The following is a 15,267-nucleotide window of genomic DNA, read 5'->3' on the forward strand; positions in this document are numbered from 1 at the left end:
AAAAAAAAAAAAAAAAAAAAAAAACATAAAATGAGGGCAGCTGGATTCGAACCCAAGACCCTAGAAGGAGATTCAATGCTCTAACAGTCACTCCCTTACCAATTTGCCAGGCTTTCACATTTGATTATTTATCTCACATAAATTTCTTTTAACCCTTTTATTTTTTCTTTTTTTTTAAAAAAAAAAAATTAAAACTTATAATTTTTTTCCGAAAAATTTGTGGGTTCAATGAACCCCCCTAGATCCGCCCATGACAAAGAGAGTGGACAAAACTTATACTAGCAGTGAACAATTTTGCGGAGTAAATACAAGTTGATATCTAATATCAACATAACTTGTTGATATCAAGGGTTTTTTTTGGTAAATTCTTAAGCAAACATCCCCTTTCTCTCTTCTCTATCACCACTGAACCACCATTAGCACCAGAGACTACCGCACCACCACTAACACCATCATCCGACCATCGCACGACCATCCGACCACCGTACAACCACTACCACCACCAATCTACCACTGCACAACCATTAGTACCGCTAGATGACCGTCACACCTTCGCGAGCACCACCCTTTCCCTAAGGGGTTAGTATGGGCCCACTTTACATTTGTCTTACTAAGGTGTTTGGCCAGCCGGTATAGACTCGTAATTGTGATCGGATGGTCGGCAAGGCCATGGGAGGGGGAGGAGAGAGAAGGAATGGTGGCCATGGGAGGGGTTGAGAGACAAAATAGAGTGGCCATGAGAGGGGATGGTCGGCAAGGCCATGGTAGGGGGGAGAGGGAAATGCTTTTATTTTTCAAAATGCCACTATATTAACAAGAGATGTTAATTTAGATATTAATGGGGGCTATCTCCAATTTTGTGTCAATCACATTGTGAATTTATCCCACAAACATATACTACGTACATAAAACTTTTTTTTTTTTTTTCAGAGTCAAATTTTACAAAAGCTCTTATAGTGGCATAAAGGAAAAAATCTTTAGACACTTTTTTTTTTTTTTTGACAGGCTTTTACACATATTAAATACTTGGAAGTTGGAACAATGAACTTTGTCTAATCAACTAAGTAAATTAGACGTTCAGATTTTCCTTCTAGATTAATACCGTAGATTATAAAGAATCCTTTATTCTCTTCTTACACAATTTTCATTTTAGTTTGTCTAATTACTTTACTTATTTGAATTGATTTGAAATTATATGAACTTTTTAAAACTTATTCTTTCATCTGAACCCACCTACGAACCTCAAATGTAGGCCTCATTTGTATGAAATTGTCTTATTTGTGTGTGACTTATTGAGGTGTCTGGATAATTAAAAGCACTTATTACGTACTTTTATAACTATTAAGTTGAATGAAACAAACCCTTAGATTGGTTTGGGTAATCATAATCAACTACTTTTGTGATCATGTTCATTATCTTAATTTTTTTTTGACAAACATTTACTTAAATTAAGTGAATGTGTTTGGAAACCTAATTAAGGTAAAGTTTTGGGTGAGATGGACTCACCGTGAGTCCGCGCCACCACGATCTCCCGCAGCCAGCCTACCTCGACCTTAACCCAGAAACTCACACCTCGACTCCAACTCACAAACACCCACCTCGGCCTTGACCAAAAATACCCACTCGACTTTGACCTCGGCCCTGACCAGAAACACCCACCCGACCCTGACCATAATCGCTCACCTCGTCCTCCACTTCGACTTGACCCAGAAATGCGTGAATCTTGGTCGCCGAAAATCTAGCTATTTCAATTAAGGTGGGTGGTGGTCGCAATTAAGGTAGGGTGATGGGGTGGTGGTTTCGGTTCAGTTGGTGCAAGGTTGAGGAGAGAGAAAATATTGTAGTCATGGAAGAAGAAGAAGGTTATTGGTGAAGGAGAAAATAATGTCAGGTATTAGATGTTTATTGTTTGGTATTTGATTGTTATTGTTTGGTATTAGATTAGTATTGTCAGGTATTAAATTAATATTAATTGGTTTAATATTTGTCAGGATTTAGAAAATTTTAGTCAGAAATAAAATTATTTTTATCAGGAATATCATAAACAAAATAAAGATGTTAGTCAGGAATAAGATAATTTTTATCAGGAATAAGACTATTTTAGTCAGAAATAAGATAATTTTTATCATCGGGTTTCTCAAACCCGCGCCTTTCTGTTGCTGAACCCGGTCTCACGTGAGTCCGTTTTACACAAAACCTTCTCTTACATTTATTTTAAAAAAAAATAATTTAAAGAATGATAACAAAACCAACAACCTTAAAAAATGCTATGGATTTTCATAATTAAGTTTATTAATATTGAAAATAGGGGCTAAATTAAGATAAGACCCTTTTCTCCAACTCTATCATTTAGTTATTTTGCAAATATGTTAATTACTAGGTGCAAGCTACCCTTTATTCCTTTAAAAAAAGGTTGAAAGAGGTTAATGAGAGTGATGATGTGAACCGACAATATTAAGCCACATAGAAAAGTATTTTAACTCGCAAATGCTCCGTAATCTTCGTAACTTCCCTTACCAAAAATCAAAGTTATGTAAAACAATACTTCATAAACATCACTAAAGTTGCAACTTGCAACACATATATCCAAAAGCAAAGTTATCTAAAACAAACAATTACACCTAAATGTTAGGTCTTTAATTCAATAAGGGTATGTTCTCTTCATCTTAATTTTAATTCAATTTAGTTTAGCTCAATTACTAATTTCCTTCTCTTATAAACAGTTCAGTTCAATTTAGTAAATGAGAACGAGTCCTAAATTTGCATAACTCTTCCAAACAATTCGTTACCCAAATCTAGCATAAAAGGGTTGGTTCAAATAGAAAAAATTACGCAAAGCCAAAAACAACACCAAATATAAGAGGTACAAGGGGTAATTTGGTAAATTTAGAAGGTACCCTAAAAAGGTAAGGCACCTGCCCTTATAATCCACCTCAGCTCCTCCCTCGGCAAAGAGCATCTTTTTTTTCTTTATTTTTCGTGTAATTTTTTAATTTTTAAAGATTAGCAGAAAAAGAAATAACGCACTTCCCACCTTCAAGAATCAAGATTCATTCTTTGGTTATTCTAATTTCCCTCCTATTAATATTCATAATCAAGATAGGACTCTTTTCTCAATTCATTCACTTTGTTGTAATTTAGCATTATAAATTTATAATTATTGACTTTATTATTTTTATAAGCTTTGATCTATTAAATTTTATATAGCTTAATCTTCTACAATAATTTGTTCCATTTTTATCCCTTATCATGTTTATTAATTTTCATTATGAGATCTGGGTTTATGAAGATGATTTTTGTTGATCAATTAAATTTGCATTGGGTTTAACTTTTTAAATTTTTTTTTTTACTGGTTTAATTTTTGAAATTCTGTGATAAAATTGAGTTAAGGGCACTGGAGGCAGCGGTTCATCGATCTGTTCCTGAACTGGGTATTCTTTTACATTCATTGCAGCAATCGATCGATAAACCTCTGCATCCAGCGCTTTATAACTGTTTTAATTAATCTTAGATAGCATTATTTTGGTGGGTTTTTGGTTAATTAGGAATTTAATTCTGTATTTCAGTCGAAATCCTTTATGTTATGATGTTGTGAATAGTATAATTTTATTCAATGATGATCATAATAGTTTTGATTAGTTAACAGTATTGTTAGTATTGGTTGTTTTAGGACCATTTGATATTCATGTTATTGGTTGTCTAGATAGACTAGAATTATTGGATTTGGTTTGGGTTTGTTAATATCTTGATTTTGGAGTAGCCTAGACAAGAAGTAAACCTTGTATTGGATCCAATCGTTTCGTTTCCGGGTTTTGGCAGGTTTAGATGTATCATGTATGTGTCCTTACCTTGAATCAGTTGATGCTTGTAATGAGGTATGTGAGAGACCATTGCAGTACAACTGTACAAGTAGCTATGATATATATGATTGAGGAGGTGCGGCCGTGTGGGGAGGAAGGCTGATATGTAATCGAGATTAAATATGAAGTATATGTTTATATGTTATCATGTTTGGAGCTTCTAAAGGCTTTCTTTTCATGGTTTTCCTGCTACTTGGTGGCTGATCTAAGGAATGTATGGTTTGGACCTGTACAATCGGTTGTATTGGTTCTTCTTGTATGATTTTGATCTGTTTTTGTGTACATAGTTGAGCCATTGTCCTTGATGATATTTGTCAGTTTCATTTAGCTTACCCGACAAACTTTATGCCATTAACATATACTATATAGTTGATCAAACAATGAACATAACAAATTAGTGCTACAATCAGGAATCTCTTCAATAAAAACATCTAGTTTTTCGAATTGGCCTTGGTCTGATTTTGGTGGACAGGCTAGGCTATCTGTTTTAAGATCCGCTCTAGAATGAAGTTTTGAAAGCTAGTTGAAGTCTCCTTATTCTATTTCATCTGGCTGAATCTTGGCAAATGTTTAATTATGTTGGACCACTCTGTTTGATTTGTTTATATTATGGAGTACTTTGAACTTCATATTGAATTTGGGTTTTCATAGTGAATCAAGCCTTGTCTTAATACAGATTTACCCAGTCATATGAGTTTCAGTATCTGTTATAATCAGTGTTATTACTAGATCAATTGAGAATGAAAAGAGGGGAACAGGTCAGTGGCATGAAGTTGATATATGTTGCGAGCTGTGCGTTTGTAGCTTACTGGAAAATCTAATAAGTTGATGAGCAGAGAAATGGTTGAACTTCAGATGCTGCAGCCAGCAGTCATAATGTGGTGTGTATTCTTGTTCATAACTGTAGGATTGAATATTTTTCGTGCTGCTCTCATTCTTGAATTGATTTAGAATTAGAATTAGTTGAGTTGTGCAGTAATTGATTTAAGGCATTTGAGAAACAGAGAGCAAAGGGAGTACCAAGAACGGTGCTTCTGGTTTGGCATGTGCGCAGCATGCACATCTGGAGGGGTGTTTGTCATGTACTGGCGGCACTGCACACAAGACACACCCCTCCACACACCTGAACGGAGTCACAATTATTGGTACACCCTTGTGCACAAAATAAATTGTGATAGCTTGTAAACCTTTACAAAAAGATAATTCTACGAACTGTCATTTTCTGGGTTTCATATGTTGCACATTTGCATCTTTATGTCCTGCTCAGGTTGTTCGGGTGCTGAAATCAGCTTCAAGAGGAAGTCTGAGAAGTTTGGGAACTTAGAGTATAGTGAAAACTACAGTTTGTCCAGGGAGAATCTTGTTGCTATCATTTGTGTATACTTGGGGCATATTTATATATAACAAACATAGTATCTATTAATGGCAATCTTATTATATGAGATTCTGTGGTCTTTCCTGGCATAATTTTTTCCCCTCATTCTAAAAATTGGGAAATTCTGATCGTTGGACCTTTTTGAAAAACACTGCTTGTTGAGTTGTTTTTATTTTTTTATTATTTGTTTTTTTATTTGTGTTTGTTTTATTTGAGTATCCAATTGAAAGGTACAACATTCCTAACCTCATATAGGGCTACTAAATACTAATAGGGGTGCTATTCATATTCGCCATTGTAATCATTAATATAATACTAAAACAGACACCAGAAATGTCACGTGTCATTTTCTGGTTCTGTATTTTTCCACCATTTTTTTTTCTTTTTATTTTATTTTTTATTTTTTGTCAAATCTTCTCAAACAATCTTCTATTATACCAACGAGATGATTTTTTTATATTTAGTTAACATATATATTCCATATTTTTCATTTCATATCTTTTATACCTTTTATTATTTAAGGTAATTCATTATTATTGTCCAAACCATGTGTCGATCAAAGTTTGTCAACTAATTAAAGTGGTAACGGGAGACTATTGTATTAGTTACTTGGATGTCTTTGTTCTAATGTATAACTTTGATAAAAAAAAAAAAAAAAATCAAGTTATTTTATGCATATTATAAATATTATGATTCTCTCTAATTTACTCCGTATTTATTTTTTTGTAAATTATTGTAGAAATAACTAAAGGCTGTAATTAAGAGAGTATTGCAAGGTAGTATGGTACTAACCTTGGTGTCTTTGTTAATTACATTAAGAACTGGCATAAAACTAGGACTTGTTTGGATTCGTTTTTTGTTATTAGTTTTCTGTTTTTTTGAAAACTAAAAACTAAAAACAGGAAACAAGAAAAAGGTGTTTCCAATTTTTGGTTGTCGGTTTTCAAAATTATCATAATTTTAATAAGTTTGACTAATTTTTTATTCTTTATATGATATATATCATATGATTTTAAAAAACAAAAAACTAAAAAACAGAAAACCACAGTGATGCCAAACGAGCCCTAAGTAATTATTATAAAAAGAAACTATAACCCTCTCTTTTGTGTAAATTATTTTATAGTATTTTTCAAAGATTGTAATAATTCATAATAAAATTTTGTTAAATCCGTGCATTGCACAGGATTTAATCTAGTGTTTACTAAAAAGCACCACATAGTGCCACGTAAGGTTATGATTTTTTTTAAAAAGGATAAAAGTTAAAATAATAAAAGAAAACAATAAACAAGAGACGCAAAATGCTTAATACGCAAAGGGATCTTCTCATCTTTTTCGTAACAAATTTACATGCAATTTGGGATCAAAGATGTTCAGTGACGGTTTCATGACGGATTGATGATCAAATAACTCGAGGCGACAGCCTGAGTTAGTTCTATGATGATTCAACATTGCAATTAGTATTAGAACGACAAATACAAATTGAATCCAATATCCAAGGGCACATACAAAATTTGAGAAACATTTTCAATTTTCAATTTTCAATTTTTTGGTTTTTAAAATTATATGATACTAGTTTAAGTCCCGTGCCATGCACGATAAATTTAATTTTGTTAAAGAAAATTAATAATATTTTCAACAAATAAAATTTGATTAAACATACACATCAAATATACTACCTCCGTTAAATATTATGTACAACTTTGGAATATTTTATATCTCACAAATAATACTTTCAAGTTGCACATAACAATTAACGGAGGTAGTATAAAAATTATAATATCATATTCTATATTAATAGGCAAAGCAAAAAAAATAAACAAAAACGGATTTTTTGGACTGCCCAAACCCGAGAATTTTTTTAGGTGGGGCTTGGTTTGATCAAGTCTAGTGGCCATATTAGTAAATACCAATTTAAAAATGTATATTTTTTTTTTTGGTGAAAATTTAAAAATGTATTTTTAATAAACATCAAAAATTAATCAAACAACAAACTAATTCTCCACTAAAACTATTAGCAAAACTGCACAACATGCACATATATATTAATTACAAATAATATATCACCTGTTGTATCTAAAAAATCATTTCAATGGAAAAAAAATACTACTCTGATGACTAAAGGCAAGAACAATCAACAACTGGGCAACACTAATCTATATTATTACAGTTTCTGTTTATGGATTGATGCTCTACATATACCATATCATCAATCTTTGTTGTTTTAAAAAACGTGTTTGAAGCTATCTAATAATTGTAGTTTAATCCTTTTTGGTTATTGTCATAAAATTTTAATTGTAGATAATAGATATGTATAAAAAAAAAAAAAGTTAAAAGGAGATATGATCAATTATCACTACGTCTGACGTGTCTTTTGGTATATAGATTATTTATATATGAATGTCGGGTGTAATAAATTTATCATCTCAATCAAGTGTCTCGGCAAAAGATAATTTTTTATTTTTTTTATTTATTTATTTTTTGCTTTTACTAAGATATTGATTTTTATAATTACTTAATTTTTTTAAAAAAATCTAATTGATATTTTTGCTTGCTCTAGAATTCGACATATGATATAATTGTCAAAGACTACATTTATTTTATAGTTATACCAACTCTATAAATCCTTAATTTGTGATAATATATACGCAGTAATAAAATTTCATAAACAAAATTGTAATTAATTTCAATATATAGTTATATTGAAATTGAAATAAAATATTAGCTAGAGGTATTTGAAAAAAAAAATTAAGTGATGTTTTAAAGTAATTTCTTTAACATCTATTTTATGAATCAATTTATTATTATGTTTTTGGAAATATCTAGGGCCTGTTCACATTTATTGAACTGAACTGAAATGATTGAAGCTGAACTGGACTGACTGAACTGAACTGATTGGAGCTGAACTGAACTGAATATTTTATGAGAGAAGGAAATTTAGGAGCTGAAATGAACTGATTAGAGCTAAATTGAACTGAACTGATTGGAGCTGATACTCTATTGAAAAGATAATTAAAAATGAGTTGGAATCATTATTCAGGTATATAATGTGTATAGAAAAATTATATTGACCAAGTAAAAAGGAATATATTTGTCATTAAAATACTATAAAAGATATAGAATGATATTATTATAAAATCAAATATTAACAAAAAAAAAGTTAAAAAGGGAAGGAGGGTTTGGAGGGAAAAACAGCATCAGGATGTGACACGTGTCACTTTTGGTGTATGTTTTAGTATTAAGTTATTGATATGTCATATAATGAATTAAAAATTAGCCCAACTTATTAAAATTATAATAATTTTGAAAACTGACTATAGAAAAGTGGAAACACCTTTTTCTTATTTTCTATTTTTGGTTTTTGGTAAAAACAGAAAACTAAAAACAAAAAATGATGCCAAACATTTATTTTGTTTTTTTAAATCAAGAAACAACCCCTTGTAAATATTAATGGAAAATAAATGGAAAATTTTCAATAAAAAACAAGTCGTATACTAATCAGCTCAAAATCGAAGTACATAGTATTAGAAAAAGTTGAAATAAACGATAAATTGTGTCCAAAATCTAATAATTAAGAATTTGATATGGAAATGGCCATTAATCGAATTCACCAACAAAAACGATGAATGCAAGTGCTGCCTTTAATCCATGAGCTGATACAGCATTCTTTTGTAATGTGTACACCAAAAAAGACGTTACATATTTTGAGAAGGGATTGTTTTCTTACAATTCTTGCTTAATGAGCACCTCATAAAGGAACTGTTCTCATACGATTATTTTTATTTCAGTTCAATTCAGCTCCTAATTTCCTTCTCTTATAAAATATTTATTTCAGTTCAGTTCAATTCAATTCAGCTCTAATAAGTTTAGTTTAGTTCAGTTCAGCTCACTTCAGTCAATGAGAACAGGCCCAAAGTCTCCCGGCGTTATGCAAATTGCAAAACGTATCTCCTCAATTTCTTTGATTTCTTTATGGCTTTGAGCTTTGACATTTGATATTATTCACAAATTTAACTAATTTCTCCTCAAATATATTGATGTCCGGTTTTTATTTTTGGTTTAAAATCCATCAGTTCTATTGGCAAGGATTATAAAGCGTACGTACAATATAATTGATGTATAATCTAATTAACAATTAATATACTTAATACTACCTCCGATTTTTTTTAGTTGCAACTTTAAAATATTTTATATCTCTCAAATAATACCCCAAAGTTGCAACTAAAAAAATCGAAGGTAGTATTATACATACAATGACATAATGGTCTCAAAAAGAATATATATATATATATATATATATATATATATAATGATGATATAAAGAAACTCAAAAACTTGAAAGGATTTCATATGTATACAGTAAAATCGTGATGGCTAAGTAAAGACAACAGGTGCCTTAGTTTCCCTTTACACGTCCAATAATATTTCTTTTGATTAGGAAAGTGCTAAACTGTTAATTGTTAATTGCTTAGCCACTAACATGAAACATGATAAAACTACATACACAAGAAGAAAGTTAAATAAAAAGGTTAACTTACATAAAGGACATAACTATCTTTTGAACTAATTAATCCCAATTATCTATCACATTTCCTTCAATTAACTCATCTGGAATTAGTAATCACATTGTTTATTAGAATTCCCAAAAAAATTATACTTCAAAGTGATATATTATTTTAATTTCACTAAAATATTCTTTACAGTACTCGTGAACATAGTTTCATTATTTTCACAACCTCTTCGCCCCTTATAAAAAGGAATTGAAGTTATGGTTAAACATACATGTACACATAAATTTACAGTGTAGTTAAAAAAGATTCATTATAAATAGTGTAAGTTACTGGCGTATTGACATATATGCCGAATTAAATTATATTATGCTACTCCATAGCTACTTTGGACTTTGGAGGGAGAGAGTAATCAATGTGAGTTAATCACATGGGAGGATAGATTTCCACCTCACTCAATAAAAGATGGAATATTCTCTTAAAATTTTTTCTTGTCTTTTCAAGTTAGAAAAACAGCTGAAATCCATGAGACTTAGCTAGCAAAAGCAAAAAGAAAAGTGGATAATAAAGATAGTTTGATACATGATACTTACTTAGATATGTAACTCCATGCATGTGGTGTTCCATTCCCATCATAAAGATAAAGTTAACAAATATAAAGTCTGTTTTTGCCACTTTTTTATTACAATAAAATAAAATTGACCTTTAAAATTTTATGATCTAAGTTTCATATAAATAGGCAATAAAATCTCATTGAAATAATCTTATTTTTACACAAAACAGAAAAAATGGCAACAACAATATCAAATTTACCTAATCAAGAACAACCCCAAATGCAAGGGGATGTGCCATATACACAAGTTGTACCAAACAACAACGTGTGGCGTAACAATAATAACAACAACAACAACAACAACAACAACAAAGGATCGATAGGTCCATTTTTTGCTGTTATGTCTGTGTTGGCTGTTCTTGCAATAATTTCATGTCTTGTTGGTAGGTTTTGGCTGGGGAAGGAGGAGACTCCCCTAGAGAGTATCAAGTACAGGGGATCCTGTTTCGGGTGGCTTAAACGAAGTTGTCGTTGGCCTTTTGCTAGGGGTGCTGAAGTTGGAGGTGTTAGAGGTGGGAAGGTGGCTGCTGTTGCTCCTCCACTTGCTGATGAAAATGGCAATTAGACGAGAGGCAAAGATTGAGAACTATGAAGAGTCTAAGGAATGTGTTATGTATATGGATGGTTCAAGGTATGATTAATTTAGTAACAAAATAAACATAGTTTTTGTTACATGTTTTGTTTTTAAATGTATCCAATATGTCAAAGGATGCAACATGAGAATTTTTCATTGTGAATTCATTTGGAGGTTAAGATGAAGGATCACAATGCGATGAAACCCTCACATGTCAACTCAATCCAGATTAGGAGGCTAGATCCTTGGGTATGGGGAAGATCAAGGTTTCGAACTTTGATTTCAAGGTCACTGACTCACTAGTCACAAGTTAGGAATTCTACTAGACCAATGCAAGCTGCCTACTGTACTGCTTGAGATCTGGCATTGTTTTTTAGATGTAGGGTTATCTATTGCAATGATATGATGAACATTGTCTATGTAAATTTATATAATGCTTGAAGATTATGATGGATTTGAAGATAGATGTGCTTAATTTGATTATAAATGCGTGAATAGGATAAGTATTATGTATTGTGTTGAAAATATACTTTAGGTCGAGTTTATACAGAACATATTCTTTGTGACTTTTTTTGGATTAATTATTGTGCAATGCTTGGTTATGCACCAGAGATACGGGTGTTTTTTTCCCTTACCTTTTAAAAGTTTAAGATAACTCTTACAGATTGTGTTTGGATAAATATATTATATATAACTAGCCTTCTGGCCCGTACAATGCACGGGTTGTTCATAGAAAATAGTATTGAGAGATGAGTGAGGAAATACCAATAAAAAATGGAAAATTTGTCAGAAACAACCTTTTAAAGTGTCCACTTTATTTAAAACAACCTTTTAAAATTTTTTTTGCAATTTCAGACCACATTATAAATTTTTTTTATCAAAGACAACCAAATGTTACTTTTCGGCGTTGACTCTATTTTTCCCGATGTTGACCACGAGTGTGCGAGTCACGTGACCTCCTATATTGCTTAATACACCCCTTTTCCCCTCCAATTAACTCCTATTAAAACCCCTGCTTCTCTTTCATCCCTCTTTTTGTACGAGTGAATTGGAGGGAAAATTGGTGTATTAAGCAATATACGAGGTCATGTGCGTTGCACACTAATGGTCAACATCAGGAAAAATAGAGTCAACACCGGAAAGTAGCATTTGGTTGTCTTTGATAAAAAAATTTTATAATGTGGTCTGAAGTTGCAAAAAAAAATTTAAAAGGTTGTTTTTAGTAAAGTGGACACTTTAAAAGGTTGTTTCTGACAAATTTTCCATAAAAAATTATCGGTTTAATGCGTAACTGAAAACATAATTACAGAATTAAATTTTTTTTTTGAGACTTTAATTCAAAATGAGGCTTGATAGAAAGAAGATGGAGGTACTAAAATTCAAGAGAGAAAATTAAAAGGTTGAATTGAAGACGCTAGGGAGATGAAGATGAAGTGTTTAATGAAAGATTTAAGAAAAATAGTGAAATTAGAAATTAAATGTATGACGACATGTGACATATTGGGTTGAAAAAGAAGATAGGTAAGTGTAATAGAATTAGGGGTGAGCAAAACGTTTAGGTTCTCAATTTTTTAGAACCGGAACCTATAGGGTACTCTTACCTGATAAAATTATCACTTAATTTCAAATTATACACTAATTCTTACTCAATTTTTAAATAATAAATATCAAAATTACAATTATAAAAATATATATATTAAATTTGTTAGACAACTACTATTAGTTTGTCTTATTTGCAAGTTGCAAACATTATAAATTAGTGACCAACCAGTTTTTATTAAAAAAATCCGCGAAAAAGTTAGTGAGTATATTATAATCCGGTTCTGGTTCCCAATTTCCATGAACCTGTTCAACAGGTTCCGGTTCCGGTTTCCATTTTGAGGAACCTGTTGCAACAGGTTCCGATTCCGGTTCCTGGAATTTTTACAGGGTACCCTGTTATGCTCACCCCTAAATAGAATGATAACATGTCTTTTTAGGTTTGAGTTTTTAAATACGAAGTATAGAGTATAGATATAGATGTTTATTTATTTGTCCTCATTAATGTTAATTGTCTCATTTTTTGAACTCTTAAGAATAATGTGAGGAAATTTATACCTTACAAAATATTTGCTTACCTAAGTTCCCTCATTTATTATACTACTAGGAACTGAAATTGTGATATTAATCCAAATCGAAAGAGCCTCCAGACATGAATAGCTACGGCACGCAACGCGCATATTAGCCGCCCTAGTAATAATAAGTGTTCTATTAGCACTTTTTGCACTATCTACTTGACCTACCTTTGACAATGTTTATTGTTTATATGTTAGCCGCCCTAGTAATACAGTTCTATCACTTGTATGTGTATGTCCTACAATGCATATTAATAATAAGAATGTCCTTATATAGTTAAATGTATCTTTCTTACTAGTACATAACATATCGAAAAGAAAAAAAAAAAAAATCCACCAAAATTATCTTGATGAAGTGGAGGGAACTAAGCCACTAGGGAAGTATCATCCCTATTTCCTAGCATGAACATCCTTCCTTTCCTCTATTATCTTAGACAAAATAAACCCAGACAAAAATGATCACTATTTACAAATACATTTTTAAGAATATGACTTCTTTCAAGGAACTTGCCAAGTTGCTCAACTAGTGCAAAAATGATCACTATTCAACCAACTTAATACCCAAAAGTAAAAACATAAAATTAAATAAATAATAAACAACCCATAATAACCACCGAACGCGCTTTATGTTATACTTTATCCAAACAACTATTATTACATTATTTACACTTAGTCAAAAAACACCCTATATTTATCATAACAGAATTAACCACTTCCTCCCCTTTCAAAATTTCATCCTTTATATGCTCCTCCTCCCTTCTTTGGGACAACCCTTTATCTCTTCTCCTCACCACCACTACCACCACGGCACCACCCCCGTCATTTTCGATAAACGTACATCAACGTACGTACGAGTTTCATACTGGATTGTTGTTATTGTTGTTGTTCTTGTTTGAATTACACATACATAACAACTTGATCACCCACAAAAATAGAAAAAACACATCATGGTTGATCAAATTAAGCAACTAAGAGACATATTTACACGATTCGACATGGACTCAGACGGCAGCATAACAGTGCTAGAGCTAGCTGCATTACTAAGGTCCTTAGGACTTAAGCCATCAGGTGATCAGCTAGAGGTCATGCTAGCCTCAATGGACTCGAATGGCAACGGAAGCATCGAATTTGATGAGCTAGTAAGCGCAATTATGCCTGATATGAAGGAAGAAATACTAGTGAATCAAGGGCAGTTGTTGGAAGTGTTCAGAATATTCGACCGCGATGGTAATGGTGTTATCACAGCTGCAGAACTTGCAGGAGCAATGGCTAAAATGGGTCAGCCATTGACATACAGAGAGTTAACAGAGATGATCAATGAAGCCGATGCGAATGGTGATGGAGTTATTAGTTTTCATGAGTTTGCTTCTATTATGGCTAAATCTGCTGCTAATTTTCTTGGTCTTCCTGTATCATAATAGCCAGATTTATGTGACAATTAGTTGGTTTGTTTAATTTTCTTTTTTCTTCATCCATTTTAATTTTGGGTGTGAACTAACTGAACTTCTTTTTTTTTTTAATCCTTTGCATATTACACTGCTACTATAAGCTAAATTTCAGAAAGTTTTATCTTATCATTTTCATTTGTTTATGTTCATAGATTTGGGAGATCTAAAAACTTAGAAAACAGGGGAATTTTGACATTTTCTATATTTTTTTTTCATTCAGTGAAATATTTGTTTTGACTTATTCTATGTACATTTGACATTTCTACTAGTTTGTCTAGTTCTTTTACAGATCTAGTTTTCAGAATTTTCTAAAATATTTTAATAAAAAAGACAGGTTCAATGCACGTAACATAGTGTTCATGAATCATGATTATGATTTAGCCAACCACCTAATTAATAAGAGGGCAAGACAAGTTCACTGCACATGGTATTCAATCATTTATGTCTTTATTAAGGTATATAAGTTTGAATAGCTTACTAAGTGCTTCAAGTACACTACATGCACATCTAACCATGATACAGATAATATTTTATATTATAAAAAATCAAAATTTTCTGTCAATATAACCATGATTTGGTGTCTATTATATACTCGGATGTACCAAGCACACGATTCATGCACACTCATTTTCTTTCTTAGTTGAAGTTTTCCCAACTCCTAATTGAGCAGATGAGCATAATTTTAGCAATAGGTTTATGACTTTTTACCGTAAAACCAGGTGTAAAATGGAAACTGCACGACTCGTGGAGTCATAGTACAGTCTCCAACAGCCGCTTG

The 15,267-nt window shown here is 31.6% G+C and overlaps 1 protein-coding gene and 1 pseudogene across 1 annotated transcript; both read left to right on the forward strand.

Annotated features, from left to right (window-relative positions):
• The first annotated feature begins 10,528 nt into the window (after positions 1-10,528).
• LOC145566277 (uncharacterized) lies at positions 10,529-10,918 on the forward strand. The gene has a single exon (XM_081625743.1). It carries the CDS (start codon positions 10,529-10,531, stop codon positions 10,916-10,918), a length of 390 nt encoding a protein of 129 aa, XP_081481869.1.
• Positions 10,919-13,751: 2,833 nt separating this feature from the next.
• LOC145568553 (putative calcium-binding protein CML16 pseudogene) lies at positions 13,752-14,618 on the forward strand (annotated as a pseudogene).
• Positions 14,619-15,267: the final 649 nt, after the last annotated feature.

Source organism: Chenopodium album, chromosome 11, assembly GCF_948465745.1.
Source record: "Chenopodium album chromosome 11, dcCheAlbu1.1, whole genome shotgun sequence".
Taxonomy (NCBI): Eukaryota; Viridiplantae; Streptophyta; class Magnoliopsida; order Caryophyllales; family Amaranthaceae; genus Chenopodium; species Chenopodium album.